The 18,691-nt window shown below is 39.4% G+C and overlaps 2 protein-coding genes across 7 annotated transcripts; both read right to left on the bottom strand.

Moving 5' to 3' along the window:
- Window positions 1-183: 183 nt before the first annotated feature.
- Window positions 184-8,855, bottom strand: pianp (PILR alpha associated neural protein; the record flags this gene model as incomplete). 4 transcript variants are annotated; one of them, XM_079625407.1, is made up of 6 exons in its annotated part: window positions 8,713-8,828; window positions 8,306-8,358; window positions 7,735-8,090; window positions 6,093-6,171; window positions 3,924-4,043; window positions 184-2,623 (listed from the first exon to the last, which is right to left on the bottom strand). In XM_079625407.1, exons 2-6 carry the CDS (start codon window positions 8,314-8,316, stop codon window positions 2,602-2,604), a joined length of 588 nt encoding a protein of 195 aa, XP_079481533.1. In that variant the 5' UTR covers window positions 8,317-8,358; window positions 8,713-8,828. The 4 variants fall into 4 exon arrangements, with proteins under 4 accessions (XP_079481533.1, XP_079481535.1, XP_079481532.1 ...); XM_079625409.1 differs by having other exon boundaries at window positions 185-2,623; window positions 7,735-8,004; window positions 8,713-8,855; XM_079625406.1 differs by lacking the exon at window positions 8,713-8,828 and having other exon boundaries at window positions 2,472-2,623; window positions 8,306-8,446.
- Window positions 8,856-9,196: 341 nt separating this feature from the next.
- Window positions 9,197-18,216, bottom strand: LOC307005343 (uncharacterized protein). Of its 3 annotated transcripts, none has more exons than XM_079625400.1 (13): window positions 17,856-18,216; window positions 17,475-17,590; window positions 17,017-17,159; window positions 16,686-16,809; window positions 16,446-16,567; window positions 16,016-16,102; window positions 14,929-15,018; window positions 14,558-14,646; window positions 13,851-14,079; window positions 11,882-12,004; window positions 11,620-11,785; window positions 9,818-9,903; window positions 9,197-9,541 (listed from the first exon to the last, which is right to left on the bottom strand). In XM_079625400.1, exons 1-13 carry the CDS (start codon window positions 17,943-17,945, stop codon window positions 9,453-9,455), a joined length of 1,554 nt encoding a protein of 517 aa, XP_079481526.1. In that variant the 5' UTR covers window positions 17,946-18,216; the 3' UTR covers window positions 9,197-9,452. The 3 variants fall into 3 exon arrangements, with proteins under 3 accessions (XP_079481526.1, XP_079481527.1, XP_079481528.1); XM_079625401.1 differs by having other exon boundaries at window positions 9,205-9,541; window positions 16,016-16,292; window positions 17,856-18,171; XM_079625402.1 differs by having other exon boundaries at window positions 9,205-9,541; window positions 16,016-16,292; window positions 17,457-17,590; window positions 17,856-18,151.
- Window positions 18,217-18,691: the final 475 nt, after the last annotated feature.

Here is an 18,691-nt window from a genome sequence, read left to right as displayed (position 1 = left end):
TACAGTGTGTGTGTGTCTGAAGTGAACGTTTGAAATGTCGTTGTGTCCTGGTGTTTTGTTGCTGTGCAATGGCTAATGAGTCCTCCCGGTGTCCCTTTGGCCTGACTGTTTGCTGTGCGTGATTGTATGAGTCACTGTCATATAGGCAGTCCTTTCAAAAACCGTGCCACAGAAACAGATTTTAAAACACCAGAGATGGCTTTTTATTGACTTCACAGTACAATGAACCACATATTTAAGGCAGTGCTACATAAATGATGTGAAACCTCAAAACATATCTCACATAGTGTAGCTTCTTGTGCATGATGTGAAAAATTGAGAATTCAATATGCTGTGCCCATAAACTATAATGGCACATTAGCTTCTTATTCTCTCCCTTTAGCCATTTAGTGTTTTTCATGAGTTACATGGCTATTTGAGAAGGGATGATTATGATTTCCTTGAAAAATACAGCTTAAAGAAGGATTTCTTTTTAAATCAAAACTGATCATGTTTTGTTCTTCATCATATTATGAACAATCAGTGCATATTCTAAAGAAAAAACTGTTTGTCTTTGAATCTTGAATAAAAAGTCAAAACTTGCTCTTCCTTTGAAACGACTTTCCTTGTGCGATGACACCACTCAGACCGCACAGTCTTTAGAGAACTACAGTCGGGTTCCAGAAGTAAAAATACCATTCAGTTTCTCCATAGGGGAACTGATTATTAACGATAACTTATAAACCATTAGAAAGACCTAATGTAAGCTATGAGGTTGTTAATCGAAGGTATATGCTTCTGTTGGAGCCATCAGTCTGCATTATTTAAACTTTGTTTTAATAATCATGTTGAACATCTGAATGCATGGTGATAAGCTACATTACCCATGATGCTGTACAGAAAATTTCACTGATCAGTCGCAACAAGCAAATCACTCCAAAAGAACAATTTAGCGGCCGCCCACTCATATTAAACACTGCGATTGACGTAGTCAGTCTCCCTATGCTCTCAAACTACTTAAATATGTGTATGCATAATATATATATTGTTTCAATATATATTATTCAACATCTTTAAATAAATCTCTACCATTTTTAGTTTGATTATGTCATTGGCAATGCTTGATGGGTTTGTAGTTCTTTCCCTGATTAAAGCTATTAAGAATACATACACCAATTCATTGTCTTTTTGGTCAGTTTTCAAATTTTCACTTTTTGCTTCAAATCAAAGTTTGTAATGTTGTAATTCAGCTTATAGCTGGTTGGTTAGGTTAATGGCTTATAACTCTTACACAGACAAATCCCTAGGGGAAAGATTACTGGTAAAAATACTTCGGTAATCAAGGCCGCAGAAAAAGTGGGCGGACACTGATGCACTCTATTGGATAATGTTAAACATTTGCCAAATAGCTATTCACGCATAGCTTTCACAATTTTGTCTGGCTCCGTTCTTTAACAGAAAGCCAATATCTTCTTTCATACATCAAATATGTCAAAATACAGAAGTAAAATCAGTAGCAATTCACACAGACTACAGAACAGATTTAAAAAGATTTCAACCGTCTGAAAACCCAAACCCTCCTGATAGTTGCGGTTCATAAATATAAATAATCCCCAAGCTGCCTCGCTAGCCATGGGTTGTTAGCGTAGCGAGACATCAAACAAACTTGTGTGGCATGTTTTTTTTAACTGCTTTTCAAACTAAATATGCCATGGAAGCACCAAGCTTGCTTTTCAGTTTGTCTTCATACAAGTCCTTAATTGTGCTTTACATAAACGCAACACGAATATATCGAACACATCAGTCGTTTTGGTGTGCGCTAGCCTTCTGCTAACCAAAAAGTCTCTTTTATTTCTTCTCTATCAAGGTCTCAAACGCCCCCGAGAAGAGAAATATGGCCATGATTTAGAAGTATAACAACACACTTGGAATAGAATCACGTAAGTTTCACGAACACCTCAACAGATGTTGAGCCAGAATTACGAAAACGTTCGTCGGATAATTCGAGTAAATTATAAGGTAACACTGCAGAGGTGTTTCCAGATATCTGTTTTTATCAGCGGACGTCACTGCAGTCGCTGTTGCCATGAGACACAGAGCCATATGAAACAAAACACTATAATGTAAATTATATTTAACTCTTCCAAATAACTGCAGTCATTCATTAAGCCCAAATAAATGCTACACAAAGTGCGATAAAGGCAGCGGTAGGCAGCTGTAACCTTTGTATGCATGAGAGATAGGCCACTGCAAGCATGTCACGCCGGTTACTAAATTAATGACTACATACATCACAGCTTATTCCAAGATCAGAAGCTAATGATTGTTTTCATGGTAGAGGACATAGCATTCCCGGAGCCCTTGTGAATGGCTGCGTTGAGCTAATGAATATAATACTGTACAAACGGCACTGGAAGAAAGAGGTACAGCCAGAAACGAAGAGCCATTGGACCACAAAACCTCACAGTCTCCATCAGAGTGTCCAAACAGATGTATTCATCCATATATCCACATGTGTCAATCTGCATTTTATGTACATTCGGATGGTTTGCCCATGTGTTCACACCAAAGTCTGTGTCATGCCCACGGGATTCGATTATCATGCTCAGAACAGTCGGCTCTTCAAAGATTGACCACTGGTATCCTGCAGCGAGGGGTAAAGAGATGAAGAAAGACACGGCAAATGAAATTAATAAGGGTCTCACTCTATTATCGAGTGTGAGATTAATTCTGAAATGCACAGAGCAGCAGGAAGGGGTCTGATTTCATGGATGGCACGCTCTCTTTCTCTCTCTGCATCACTCCTGTTAAAATATTCACAACGATTGAAGAAAACATCCACAACAATGCCTAACTGGCTGTTCTGTATTGCAAGCCATAATCCACTGATCTAACAACACACTTATTTACACACACCTTCATTTTCACACAATCAGCCGTGATGATATGCATACAGGGTATGCACTTTTTAATTAAAACAGATACTAATTTAATTAATTGAACACATTTTTTTTTATAATTAATGATTAATACATTTGATAATGTGAGTAATTTATTTATGTATATCTAACAATATGTGTGGGAACTAAAATACAGTAGAAACAGGCCCGTTTTCCACTTACAGATTTTCACCAAAGGAGTTTATGAAACAGGCATAAATTTAATCTTAATATTTATTTATTTATTTGTTTCCAACTAAATATGCATAAACTACAGTAAAAGTTCAAATAGACCACTTACGTTTTTCCACTTACAGTTTTTCACAAAATGAGTTCATGAAATAATACAATTTTAATCAAAAACTATTTTATGATAATAATTTAATCTTAATAATTTATTTTGTCACAATATAATTCATAATACACAACATTTTACCTATATATACGTACACATTTATCATAATCCTTTTAGTCTGTCTTAACAAGACCCTTTCTGTACTATTTATAATGCTTTTTGAAAACTAACTAACCCTCAGTTTCACAGACAAGGCTTAAACTAGTCCCAGACTAAAATGAATGTTTGAGCTGTTTAAAGCAACTTGCTGACATATCTTAAAATATGTCAGTGCTATTGTTTTGTCTCAAGATTCACATCATGTTCTTTCTAAGACATGTAATGTTTATAAAACTATAATTGAACTCGGCTTAATCTAAGCTCTGCCTGTGAAACCAAGCCTTTGACATTTTAATAAATTTTACCGGTAATAAATTTAGTGTAGTCCCTACTTGTGTTCTTTGTTTGGAACATTTACTATTTATTTATGTTGTTCCCTTTGACAGTCAGTGAGTAGCTCACTAGTCTTGCTAACTCTGGCTTTTCCTCTTTCTCACACACACACACACACACACACACACACACACACACACACACACACACACACTAAGTACCTAAACCAGTCTTGGCACCCTGGCTGTCTCACAGGCTTACAGAAATACGCACGCTACCTCTCTCTGTCGGAGAAGGATGGAGTGCTGTGCAGTGTCTGCCTGCTGTCCTCCTGAGCTATGGAACGAGGGATGGCGAGGGAGAGAGGTGGAGGACGCTGGGAGAGACTGCGGTCGTAACTGAATGAGAGAGAGAGGAGAGAGAGAGAGAGAGAGATAGAGAGAGAGAGAGAGAGAGAGAGAGAGAGAGAGAGAGAGAGAGAGAGAGATTAGGACGACAGCCAGTGAATTATTCGAGAACACTGGAAAAAGTGAGAAAGAGGCGTGAAAAGAGGGATTAAAGAATATAAAGGAATAGAAGGCAAATACTGAGTGTACAGTGATACTGACAGGAAGTTCATTCACTCACTGGCTTAATTTAATAGACTGACTGCCTTCAGCGAAAAAAACAGAGCAGGGGAAATTAAAGCATGCGAATGAGTGTGTGTGTGAGAGAGAGAAAGACGCTGAAATATTCAGTTAAAATCATATTTGTCCAGCAACCACGAGGAAAGACAAAGTGTCGCAGACTCTGTGTGACGTCCCATGTAATATTAATACCCCACACCGACACGCACTTATCTGCAGTGACTCAGGACTGAGTTCACTCCACCTCTGCTCTGACGGGATGACGGGTGGAGGGCTGGGGGATGTTAAACGAGCGCGAGGGTGTCTGTCAAGGCAAGTGTGCGGCATACAGAGATTAATTACGGAGATGTAGCTTGTGTATGCAATAAAATCGCCCTCGGCTCACTCAGATGAACGCCGGTCTGATCTTCTACGTGAGTGGCGGCTTCACGTTAACATAAACCTATCGGGAGTTCGCGATATGTGACCTTTTTATCGATCTTACAAACAAGCTCTCAAACAGTCCCATAATGTCTGATTTGTAGTACCTGCACAGCTGCGTTGCTTTACCGCAGCGTAAAGAAAGTAGGCAATGGAATTGGCTGAAGCAACCTGATAAGAAAACGCAACAATCAACCCCTAAAGCGGAAAGTAGGCCTATTACCTAGTTATTTTTAAAGTCACCATGAAATCAGTAGGCTATGCTCAAACATGAACAATCAATTGACCCTTCGCAGGCAGTTTGGATGGACAAAGTCCTGCCTTACATTTTGTATTGTTCGAGAAGCCATTTCGCTCTGATATACGAGCTAGTGCGCCATTAACTTGAATTTGCAAGACTTCCGGTGTTTCCAGTTCTTTTAGGTCTACGAAAACAGTCTGTTTCTGCTTGATATTGCAAATTGATATGTTTTATCACAGTATTTTATTTATTTATCATTGTATAGGTCTATATCACATAGCGTCTGGGTACAGTGGTCCGCACAGCCTTTAAAAGTACAATAGCATTCACACACATTTGACACATGCATGCACACAAGTTCTCTAGTGTACAATGTCTGAACTGTTTCTCTCCAGAAGTTATAAGCAATAAAAAAAATGTTGTGCGGTTAGAAAAAAAAAAGTAGCCTATGTACAGTGTATAATGCTGTTTGACTAAATGTATGTTGCACAATAGACACATACCCTAGCGTAGGCAAAAACTGAAAGTATACTTTGTGCCTATGCAGAGTGCAGACCGTACGAAAACGTATTCATACAAATTAGCCACAAATTTGACAGAATGTACAATAGTTACGAATCGCCATGCGAGTGTGTTGGCTGAAGTTTTTGACACGTTTCAATGGAACTAAATTCAGCAAAGGGAACATTCTAGCATATACTAAGGCAGGTAGTAATAAATCACACTCATAACCTGTCACCCCGTGTTTATAGTTACTCTCAGGATGATATGGGCCATTCCTCAGCTCTCTATATCATTTTAATGATCACCTATGCGAGTGAATGCTGCCGTCCGAGTAAGTACAAATGCATTTCTGTGCCTGATGTCCCCCAACGCTCCCGGCTACATTTCTAATTAAACCAGCACAATAAAACACTGTAAGGTGTCCACACTGTTAGTGTCTGAATATCCATAAATGACATTTTTAACAGTTCTGCGTGCAGGGAAGTCTTACTGAACAGCAGAACCCTTGACTGAAAGTTTGTGGAAATCTGTTGTGTGAACCCATTATGACACTGACTGTTCAGTCACTCACACACACACACATACACAGGGCAGCAAGCTGTCTCAAGGGATGTATGACAGAACCGTGCAAGCAGAGGAGTGTTGAAACGTCTCACCAGAGTTTAGCAGAGATGATGACTGCAGTGAGAATCAGCAGAGATGAAATTATCACCGTCACATAAAACTGTGGGTCCACTGAAGAAAGAAATGGCACAGGAAAAGAATAATCAGACGGAGTGAGCAGTACTACAGAAGAATTGGCTCCCTTTCAATTCAAGTGGTTTTCAATTGAATTGGACCCATGTGATGCTGAATTATACTTTGAATTGGAATGAATGGAAGAGGACATGCTAAATTGCAATGCAAAGAAATTCAACACAGTCACACAATGAGCTAGAGAAATAGGTAAAAAAATAGACATGGAAGGGGACATGTTCCCTACAATCAGAGTCGTAGGCCAACAAATGTGGATTTTTAGTGACCGATTCCTAAACATTTACATTTGGTCCCACAAAATCTTGAATATTTGGTTATATCAACAACAAATGATTCCTGTGAACAAAATATATCGTTGGTGCCATTTTGGAGACTTGGGGATAAATGTTCATTTTGGAAATGGAAATAAATAAAGTTCCCTTTGATAATGGTCCATTTAAAATAAATATAAATATATGTCATGTAATAAATAAATATATTTAATATAGTATAATTATATATAAATTATGTGTATAAATACATAGATAAATGAAATATTAACCAAAAATCTATTCATGGAAATTCTTTGGACCTTATTTACAGCAGCGCCATCTTTGATTTTTAACGGGAATGAAAGCGGGGCTGCGAGGGATAGACATACATCTCTTCAGTGAGTTATACTGCTATCCAATATGTTTTTGGGTTGTTCTGCTGACAAAATGCAGCAAAATTATCTTTCCAAGAAATTATAGTAGATGAACAACTCCAGGCAATATGAGCTGTGGAATATTATAAGTGATCTAGGAGCTTTGTACAGCTTTTTACAGCGGATGCCATTGAAAACACGGTAAGTCTATCCCTCACAGCCTCGCTTTCACTGCTCTGAATATGGTCTATAGATTGAATCATCTAATCTAAAAGGGTTATCTTGTGGGTATGATGTCATCAACTCAAAAAGTACACCTAATAGCAGTTGTATGAATATTATTCCTTAAGTTATAATTTGAATTACAGTTAACAATACTACAGTTAACAATAATACAATACTCCTCAAAGAGTAAAGCATGGTGATTGCAAGGACAAGATCATGGTTTCCACTTCCAGGCAGTGCATAAACTAATATAAAATATACCCTCAATGCATTGTAAATCGCTTTTAAAAAAAACATTGGCCACATGCATAAAAGTACATTCTGTTTGCTACCTCATTTCAAATTCAAGAATTACACTAGAATTTCAAAAGTCATTACATTTCGAATGTCCCACAACCCTATAAAAAAGTAATAAAAAGAAACAGAGGTGTAGAAGAACGTGAAGAAAGACGTTTGAGTGAAAGCAACAAGAAGCCGTTTTCAGGAGAGGTATGTGGGGGCGAAAAGAGTGGGCAGAGTGTCATAATCAGGTAAAATTGTATTGATTGGATTTATGCCTGCCTTCTGCACAATGGGAGAGAAATCTAAGCTCTCCTCAAGCGCAGATTTGCTACTTTGAGGAACCAGCATGAGCCCAGATCCCTGTTGGCGATGCAGCTCTCAGATAAAGAACTAATTTCACGGATACCAACCTTCCTTGGTGTCCGGCTCCTCTGTCTCTATCTTGTCCCTCTCTCCAGTAGTTGGGCGCTGCGTCTGATTGGTGGCCGCTCTCCGATGATGCGTCCAGTCCTGAGACGGGGTCACCCTCAGACTCTCCGTCTCCAGGCTGGACAGGACGTGATGGGTTTCGTCCTCCAGGGGCTGCGTGGGACCCCAGTCCACTGCCCAAAGCTGAGTGGTGCTGGCCTGCGCGGTGACTGGCATCTGCATTTCGCCCAACTCCTCCCACTTTCTGTCATCTGTGTCATCGGTGGCAGTGCAAAAAATTACAGTGACCAGCAGGAAGCTCCAAAGGGGAAGGAATCCAATGTGGGGAGAGATGGAGCTAGGGGGAAGATGAGACAAAGCACCGAAAAGACGGAAGGAGGGATTGAAAAGGAAAGGCTAGAGATCGGAAAAAACACATAACTGAGAGGCGTGAACCGTGCACAGATGGAAAAAGACATAAAGCAGAAGCTGATGCAACCCAACGGGCTGCAGGAAACTAATTGGTCAGATCTGAGAGCACAGTGCAACCAAAACAGTCTGTTCGGCGCTTACCATCGCTCCATCGCTTCTGCCTGTTCACTGGCTCCTCGCTGCTCCGATCATCTCTGAAATGAGAATGACAAAAAGAGAGGAGAAAGAGAGCTGGAAGGGAGAGCTTTCAGTCTTGACACTGACTAAAAGACCATAAACAGATGGCTGTAGGCAACACAAATAAAAACACACAGATCATTAAGAACCAAACCACCAGATCACACACACAGAAAAACACTCTCACAAACGAGTGCGAAAACACCTGTGGATGCGTTCCCTACGTTAAGCCTCATCCCGAGCCATCGAACAAAACTCAACATTTGTATCCAGATTTACGGCACACTCTGACTTCCAGGCAACACATCTACACACACTTGAAAACATGCAGAATCTCACTCTCAAAGACAGATATGGACTCACATGCCTACCTCATGCCACTGAAGAAGGGAGTGGGAGAGAGGCTTAGCGCCTGGAAGTGGGGAAAAGCATTGGTTGCCGTAGCGACAGAGACATGTAGAATTTGTGCGAGTGAGAAATAGAGTGCGGAAGAGGGAGGGAGAGAGAGAGAGACAGAGAGAGAGAGCTACAGAAGGGAGGGAGGAAGAGAGGATTGGAGGAAAGATTGAAATACTAATTACGCATCTTAACTGGTTCAAATTAAATAGGCAGCGAGAAGAAAATAAATGAATTTTGAAGGCGAAAATAGCCGGACGGAATAAAAGAGTGTCTTATTAATATTCCGAAGACCAGTTGAAGTAAATAAAAAGTATTCAGAAAAGACAAATCCAAAGAGGCAGCGGCAGGAAAATCAATATACATTAATGTAGCGTTGGACGGGAGCCCTACATGATGAACAACGCTATAGATATTTATAGACAGAAGTGCCAGCGATGATAAATACTCTCACACGCACACAGACATAACGTGGTTGGTTTTATTGGATCAACGTTTACATAGAAAACAGTCTGTTGTTTCTCTCCTCCTTCTGTTTCTTCCCTGCCAGTCAGTCAATCTGTTCCACTTCAGTCCCTTCGCATGATTTCTCGCACTCAACCGTCATCCCTTGACCTTGCCTTCTCTCGCTCTTCCTTTCCAGTTCATTCTTTTTAACCCTCCTTCAATCTCCTTCCCGTTGTCGTACTCTTTTTTCATTCACCCCTCCTCTCGCTCACTGAAGAACACAACGCAGCCATGAAGAACTTGCAGGTTCCTCTGTTTCAGATGCATCCTGGGTTATGGAGTCTTCATCATGGTCCACTGGAGAAAAAAAAAGTTATTTTCATTAGGGCTGTCGAAATAAATTATATATGTTTAATAGCATCACTTTCTGAATGCTGTTAACTAATTTATTCCAAAACATTCTAAATCTAAGTCCATAAAGTGCTTGAAAAGTTGTATTATTGAATTATTGCAGATTTTCTTTGGAACTGAATACATAAAAAATAAAAAATAAATACATTTTTTTAAAAATTGTTAAAATATTTGTTATTCGACACAGGTTAAAACATCATTGTCTTTGGCTCTCTCTCTTACCCTCACTATTGTCATCTTCTGAGTCTCTGTCGGATTCCAGAAGACAATCTTCCAATCGGCTGTCTCGTCTCACTGTGACATCGCCTCTAGAGGAAAAACAACATAAGACCGTCAGTACAGGGCACTTGGGTCACACTGTTTACAAGGACAGAAGGATGTTTAACTCAGCCTGAAGCAAAAAGCAAACCAGCTCTGCGCGCTGTCAATGGGTTTGGAATGACTTCATTATACAAACTGCTTTTGAAGTAGCAAGTGCATCATTAAGAGTTAGGCAGAGGCAGTTTGACATAAAAATATTACTCATATCAGGCTTAAGGTGTCACATTAGCAATATTTCTGTGAAATGTTGTGCGCAAAAAAGGGTCCAGGCAGCTTTCAAGACAAACTCGAGCATGAGCGAAATCTGTGTGAGAAACTTTTTGCCCTTACGCGATACTCCCAATTGCGGAAATTGCTATTTAAATGACTGGATATGAAATTTCGCCAAACAACTAGTATTTTCCCAGCCAATCCAGCTGAAAATTGCCCAAAACCACTCTAAAACCAGCAAACAGACCAGCATGACCAGGGAGGGAGACCAGCTAAGACCAGAAAACCAACTTAGGTTGATTTAAAATGTTTTTGTCAGAAGTGTGTACAAATGTAAACTCAAATGTCCTTGAAATTAAACATTGACATTAATATTGCCATGAAATGTTGGCATCTGCTTAATTTGGCCAGCTTCCAAATGACAGATTAAATATTGGACGCAAAGTGTTTTAGTTTTGGATTTTACATTGGACATTGAGTGGTGAGCCAACACAACGGCAAAATTGTTTATTACTCTGCTGGAAGAAGAAAAAACAGCTTTAAACATTCTAAAGCCCTATTAGTGTGATTTTTACAAATAACTAGAGGTCACCAGTTAATAGGGTTTAAGATGGTCTTAGATGATTTAATCTGGTCTCTCAGCCTAAGCAAGCTGGGGTTTACCAAGCCGGTCTCCCAGCTGAAAAGTGCCCGAAACCCCTATAAAACCAGCCAACAGACAAGCCCAAGACAGACAAACCAGTTTAAGACCAAACCAGTGCTAAAACAGACATTTTAATGACACTTTAAGTTGTTTTTGCCAGCAGTGTGCACAAGACTAAACAAATGTCCTTGAAATTAAACAGTGATATTACTATTTCCATGAAATGTTGGCATCTGCCTAATTTGGCTAGCGTCCAACTGACAGATTAAGTGCCAAAATTTTAGACGCAAATACTTTGACGTCAACAACAAAAGATACGGGAAGGATTTTCTACTCCCTTTTAAAACCATGAGAAGTCTATTTTTTGCTAATCTAAATATGCAGAATTAAATGGCTAGTTGCATTTGATTACTTGCATTCAGCCTCGTTTTCCCTGTATCCCACCAGTTGAGACCCTGCATCTCTAGACTCTACAGAAATGTAGTTACAAAAAAATCAATATTTATTCCACAGTGATAGTCAGCTCTGCATCCAGTGCTCGATGTGAGCTACAGTTCTCTGTGTCAAGTGCCTGGAGCATTCCTGCAGACTTCTCATTAATAAGCATCCCAAAGATACTACATTCCAGCCAGAATCTCATTACTGATGTACATATTGATATACTGACTAAATGAAACATTAAGCAGAGTCTTATATTAGGAACTGTGTGTCAGTGAATGTCTATGAATTGATATATATATACTGTAATGCATTACATAAAGTAGGTAGTGAAGGGCTTGGAAATGCGGCTGTGATGTACGTAGTGGGTTTGAGATACTCGAAAGAGACTATTATATCTAAAAAAACACACCTCTTTTTAAAACTTCCCGGAAGCTGCTCCCAAACAATGAGATCACGACCCCCTGTGACCCAACGGTGGTCCCCGCTTGCTGTTAGCCACGCAGCATAACAAAGAATTCTGGGAAGATCTGAAGAGGTGAGCGAAACCAGGTACCTGCACTGGGGAAGTGAGAACACTGAAAGAGTGTGAGAGAAAGAAAAAAAAGAAAGGGTGAGTGATTAAACTGTCTTGCAGTTTTCAGGGGTGTTAAATGAATGTTAAAATCACTCACGGTTAATCTTGCTCTCTCCATTAGCGAGGTCAAAACAAGAACCAATCAAAAGACCGGGTATTTGATTTACACAATCGGTGACACCGGCAGTGCTGCTGTGATTGGTTAGTCTAGTCATCACGCCTGCAAACGATTGGAGAGCGCAAACACGCATCATTAGGGACATCTTTATAACATTTATTCACCGAAACACAAATAAACCAGGGAAAAAAGTAATTAAATTCACATAATCTGTCTATTTATGGACTCCTTTCCTACTCTGTCAATAGCTGCCGAATTTGCTGTGTGTTTTATGTCGTTAATACAAATGTTTTTTTCTGTCTGTAAGAAGCTCATTATTTCTTTGAGAGCTCCAGCTACGAGTTGTTTGATGAACTGGCGTCATTATGAAGCTCAGCACTCTCGATTAGAGCATAACATCATGTAGTGTGCTCCTACCAGCAACTCTGATTTATCTGATGTAATTGTTTACAGGTTGGTTTTTTGGAGATAATGGCCTTCAGCGCAAATATCCTGTGAGAAAACGGGATTAAAATTTGAAAGCGCTGGATGTTTTTACGTCTTCCGCTGCCCTAGGGAGAACAGCCCCCTCTCCTGCCTGTGTTCTCTGAGCCACTGGGACTTTAACACGGATGATATTAGCAGCTCTGAGCGAATAGACTCAGTTCAAGATGTATTCCATTAATAAATCTGTTAAATAGCCCAGAGTCAAAGAACAAATGAAGGTCCAATGGGGGTTGTCAAATATTTATTGCTACAGAATCCAGCATATCCATGAGAAGTGCTTTATAAAATGAGATGTTGACTACTAAATAATGGTGTTGACGGCAGATCATAGGATTATGTTGACATAGGCGCATTAGGCAGTCGATTGTGTTCATTTGGTGAGATTAATTTTAAAAAAGAAACATTGGTATATTCAACTGCATTTTGTTATGTAATGTCTTTGAAATATCTTCATTAGAGGGCTGCTTTAATCAAATATTGACATATGAGATTAACTGTTCATAAAAATGGTATATAGACACTGCCCGGCTACAAAAACAAATCGCTGTTTGGATGTTAAATAGGCAAATGCTTCAGTCAATCATTGGATCTTTATTGCAGCAATTATTATGTTTCTAGCATGTTATATGTTTGGCAACAGTTCTTCTAGATGGAGTGTGTAGCTTTTCATTCCTTAAACAACCATGTAGGAAGACACATCATGGCCATATTCCAGGATAACGGTTTCCGCAAATATATTAAGCTGCACAACTGATTTAAAAATTTATAATAATAAGAAATGTTTCTCAAGCAGAAAATCATCATATTAGAAGGATTTCTAAAGGATCATGTGACACTGAAGACTGGAGTAATGATGCTGGAAATTTGGCAGTCCCACTTTATATTAAGTGGCTTTAAGTACTATGTACTTACATAAAAAAAACAAGTACAATGTACTTCGTGTTCGTGTTGTACTGTAAAATACTTTTTCTGCTATTGAGGTGTGATACGGGTAAGGTTAGGGACAGGTGTGCTGGTATGGGTAGGTTTAAGGTGTAAGGGACAGGTCAACCGTGTAATTACAAATGTAATTACATAAATGAATTACCGCTGTAATTACAAGCAAGTATTTTTAAAATATAAGTACAATGTAAAAACATATATGTACACAACAAGTCCATTGTATCAAATTATTAATTTCAATGTTAGTGCATAGTAGTTAAAGCCACTTAATATAAAGTGGGACCCATTTATTTTCAATTGTAATGTTAAATTGAAAATTTTGCCATCACATGATAAATAAATTACATTTTAAAATATAATAAAACAGAAAACAGTTATTTTAACTTGTACTAATACTTCACAGTTTTTAATCAAATAAATGCAACCTTGGTGAATTTTATCAATAATAATTGATTAAATTATTAAATATAATCCTAATTAATATCAATATTAAAGTTCCATAGATGTATCAATATATTACCAGTTCTCCAATTTAGGATTCGTATGCTGGCCCTCCCACACGAGAGAAACACACGGTCACCGCGGGGGCTCAGAATCAGCCTCCCGTTCACCCCGTCATCCCCACTACACCCTGTGACTTCTGGGCCCCAGAGGTGCAGCCTGCGGAGGGGCTCCGGCCCTTTACCGTACACCTCCCACACACACACGCATCCCTCGGCGGAGCCACTGAACAGCAGAGGACCCTGGGACTGCGGAGAGAGAGAGAGAACGGAGGGTAAATGCCACTGTGTTTCCATGACAACTCATGCCAACTAACAGTATTAAATTTGAAAAAGAGTCACCGCTGTTTGATGCTACAGTATTCTCACAATTGCAACAGCATTTATTTACTTCTATTCTGTATCTGATTTCCTTATAATATATTGTTCTGCCCAGTTTTATTTGATAGTCTTCTTTGCATTCATTATTCACTAAGTAAGAGACAGAGCTTACAGAAGAAAAGTGTTTAAATGTTGGCATTTAATAGCTTGTACATTTCTGTGAACTTTAAGATCGCCCGAGAAGCAAACGTGTTCTCAAGGGATTCCTCTACAGGCAACACTTCAGCTTTGAGCGGAGGCACAGTCTCTTTTATTTTATTTTATTTTTTTACATGTGCTGCTCTAAAGGGCAGACTGGGAAAGTTCTAGATGCCAGCACAGTTCTGTTGCCATGGCGCTCGCCCACCTGTAGTGTGGTGACTGCGTCCAGGTGTGCGTTCACTGACTGACAGTTCTCCTGCGAGCTCCAGCTCCACACCTGCAGCTTCCCAGCATCTAGAGTAAGATCAATAACACTGAGCTCAAGATGCACCTGATATGTCGAGACTGATGCAAGGCATGGTCAACTCACCCTCACACACAGACAGACAGAGAGAGAGAGAGAGAGAGAGAGAGAGAGAGAGAGAGAGAGAGAGAGAGAGAGGGAGAGGGAGAGGAGGGAGAGAGAGAGAGAGAGAGAGAGAGAGAGAGAGAGAGAGAGAGAGAGAGAGAGAGAGAGAGAGAGAGAGAGAGAGAGAGAGAGAGAGAGAGAGAGAGAGAGAGAGATACCTACTGTACCTGAACCAGTAACAATGAAGCCCTCTCCTTCAGGAATGAAGCACAGGCTTGTGACTGCATTGAAGGTGTAGATGGATTTAACACACTGACCTGCAGGAATAACAAAATCAGCATGTGATGCAAACCCCAAACACACTTGATTTAATTTCACCCTCATCAGCAGGGAATGAAAAAAATAGCAGTTTCCAAAAAAAGAGTGAGTACCCTCTTCGCCAGTTATATAATGACTTGATTCTTGAGATTCAGATAATGGACTTTCAGAACACACTGCAACCATTACAACAGAACATCTACTGTACAACCTCCATCCTTCAACATTGCAATCCTTTTGTTTTTTTTAAAGGAACATTTAAAACAAGTATTTCTAATGCCACTCTACATTTGAAAAATGGTTTGGCAAAAATAATGAATTTTAAAAACTATCATTATTTTGATTCATGAGTGTGAATTTGAATAACATTGCTCACACATCACAGGATATTGAATTTGGAATGAGACTGAGAGGAGGTGAGATTTACTGAACTGCATTTCAGACATTCAGCACATTCACACAAGAAATTAATTGAATTAGTCCTGCAAGTTTTGTTACCAAACCATAAAGAATAACATAAATAATTTAGACCAATTTATCACTTTTTATCTCCTGATATAGAACGGTTTTTTATTCTTTTCAAATAGTTTTATGAAAATATAACTCACATCAAAATTTGAATATATTATGTCATATATTCAGCTTTAACCACAGTTGTAGTAATTGAAATATTAAACATGATTATCTTATAAAAATGTATCGTCCCGTAAAGGTCTCTGGCAGATCAGTCTCTTATCTTTACCAAGGATGCATTTATATAATCAACAACCTGTTTTGCTGTTTAATATATTTTTTGTTGAAACCATGACACATTTTTTTCATAATTTATTGATGAATAGAAAGTTCAAAGGAACAGCATTTATTTGCAATGGAAATCTTTTGTAACATTTGTACTGCCACTTTTGATCAATTTAATGTGGATCTACTATATATATACACATATATATTTGTGTGTGCGTGTGTGTGCGTGTGTGTGTGTGTGTGTGTGTGACTCACCCGAGCTCAAAGCCCATACTCTCACACAACAGTCTGTGGAACCACTTAGAACAAATCTTTCCTTGTCAGCCAAGTCGTTTGCACGTGCTGCAGAAAAACAGATCAAGAGAATGAGAGAGCGGGACATCGAATGAGAAAAAAAAAGAAGAGTGACTGCAGGACATGAGGAAAGGGTGAACGAAGGACAAAGGATGTGAAGAACAAATGCACTGTCAAAACAGCAAGACAGGGAGTGATGGAGAGCAAAAGGGACAGATGGGAAGGAGGGCATAAGTAGCTGGAACAAAAGAGGTGGGAGAAAGGAGAGAGAGCATAAAGGATGAGTGAACAATCGTGGGTACATCTGTATCAACCGGCTGGCCCCGTCAACAGGATCAATTATTCTTTACTTTCCCGGGCTTGAGAGAGTGTGAGTCTGTTGTGTGTGTACCCAATCTACTACAGTACTCTGGAGGTGGTGCACTGAGACAGGTGACTCCACCGCTGTGACCTCCCAAATTGCGCTGCTCCGTTGCCGTGGGAACATGCCACACTTTAACTGTTGTATCTCGACTTGGTAGGTGAACAAAAGAGGAGAGGGAAGCGGAGTGAGGCATTAACTGATATGTCAGCAATTTCACAGTCAGTTAGTCATAAACGTTTTATATATCTTCCTCATCGGTTCCAGTACCTGCCAGAAATCACAAGATTGTCGACGGCGACCACACAGGTGATGATGTCACTGTGACCCTCCAGAGTTCTGAGACGAAACTTGGACTTTTCCCAAGTTTGTTTGCGAGATCTGAATTGGACATCTGCAATGTATGAAGACAAACAAACAGTTTTGTATAAGCTGAGGTCATTTCTTTCTCTCTCCCGTGAATGCCGATAAACAAACCATCTGTTATATCATCGCATGAGACAGCCATAAGGCAGAACTTCCTGTGAAAGACAAGCAGGCTTGTAATCAACATCTGTGCGAGTAACTGTAATTGTGTGTGTGATTAGTGCACTAATTTGACCTTCTTGTTCTTCCACACAAGGGCTGACGGGGAAATGCGTCTCTCCTCTGCCATCTGTCTGGCTTCCATCATTCTCTCGTCTCTCCTCTCGGGCAATCTTTTGCGCAGGAGGACGGGAAACATGTTGCTCTGAGACCTCCTCACTATCATAAAAAATAAACATCAACAAGCTCAAAAAAAATATCAATGCGCATTATTCTCAAGTCTGTCCAAATGTGTTAAACAAACGCTTGTCCTGTTATACCTTTGTTGTAACACCTATATTATTTAATAGCAATGTGCAAGAGAGAAAGCCTGGATGTGGGAGTTCAAGCTAGACTTTTTAAAGAAATATTATGAATCAATACTGCCTAGATGCCAGACAGTGGAGGACGAGCCACCGGCAGAGAGCTAGAGTTTAATCTCATGCGCCCCGACAGTCTCGCTCTCCCCTTCCCTACCTAGTCACTCATTCTTACACTTGTCTTTTCATTCTATCCTCCTCTTTTCCCACAATCCCTAGAGTTTGCTGGGGGCCAGAATGCTGCAGCAGAAGCTCAGCCAATCTGGAGCGAAGCTCCACCTTCTTCGAGACCTACAAAGAGTAAAAGATTAGAGATTTCTTCATAAAAGACTAAACATAAAGTTATGGTTTAGCTGAATGCATCATAAATCATAATTTCTGAGTTATCTTTTTTTAATGTGTGAAGTGGGAAAAGTGGCAGTTCAGAGACCTCCAACTGAACATACAGTATATGGTCTGAATGTATGGTTCTGTGCACAAATTCTGCACTGTTTTGAGTCGAGTAGGGGCATACAAACATGTAATGTAAGTGAAGAAGACCATGATAATGCTGTACCTTTAATTTTTCCTCAGGAGTGAGGGAAATTTTGATTTCCAAGTTCTCAATTTGCCTTAACTTCTTTTGGAGTTTCCTCACCTCCCCCATCTGAACTGTGTAAACACAAACCCAGTGCCGATGTAAACTGCAGGGATTCCTCGTCTAGTCAGTAAGCTCTTTGTTAGACGTGCATGCTTTTGTCGAGGTTTTATATTAATTGAATCCACGGTTGATACTCTTTACAAGGGTTAACGGAATTGTTATTGCTCTCCAGACTACACTCACGGATACTGTATGTAGACGTGTACACACAGACCTCATCTGCCGGAAATCAGCAGATTCAAAAATGTGACCTCATCTGATCATGTCTGATCTCTCTGGCGACATCGCGTGGAATTGGGGAAATATTTACTTTCATGTTTAATTTACCTGCTGCTAGTATCAATAATATAAATTACATTAATTATCTCTGAGCAGCGGAGTATCTGAGCAAGTACGTCAGTTTGGACACGTGAAATTTAGACAATGATTTTTTTTTTTTTTTTTTTTTTTACAAAGAGAAACAGTTACTAACAGGAACAGGTATCACACAACATGAACAAAGTATACGGTCATAATTATAAACGATGAAAATACAAAAAGAAAGAGGAAAAAATAGGCTATACGTGTAAAGAAGAAATTTAAGACATGCTGTCCGAAATCCTAATACTAAATTACTGTTTCTATTTTCTGTTAATTTACATTCATTTTCCACATTTTTGTTTATGTCATTTTATTAAATTTCCATACGATTTTAAAATTCCCTGATACTTCATTGCCATTGGAACATTTTATTATTTCAGATTGCATTGAGC

This window comes from Phoxinus phoxinus, assembly GCF_949152265.1.
Source record: "Phoxinus phoxinus genome assembly, chromosome: 10".
Lineage (NCBI taxonomy): Eukaryota > Metazoa > Chordata > Actinopteri > Cypriniformes > Leuciscidae > Phoxinus > Phoxinus phoxinus.
The sequence above is the reverse complement of the archived record's forward strand: the minus strand, read 5'-3'. Positions and strand labels throughout refer to the sequence as shown.

Bases quoted from the DNA above. Each gene is read 5' to 3' on its own strand.
- LOC307005343 (XM_079625400.1), bottom strand. From the start codon at position 17,945: ATGGGGGAGGTGAGGAAACTCCAAAAGAAGTTAAGGCAAATTGAGAAC. The intron at 12,005-13,850 runs GTAATATATTGA...AATCGTTTGCAG, and splicing joins AATCCTAAATTGGAGAACTG to GCGTGATGACTAGACTAACC. The intron at 9,542-9,817 runs GTAAGAGAGAGA...TTTTTTCTCCAG, and splicing joins AGAAGATGACAATAGTGAGG to TGGACCATGATGAAGACTCC.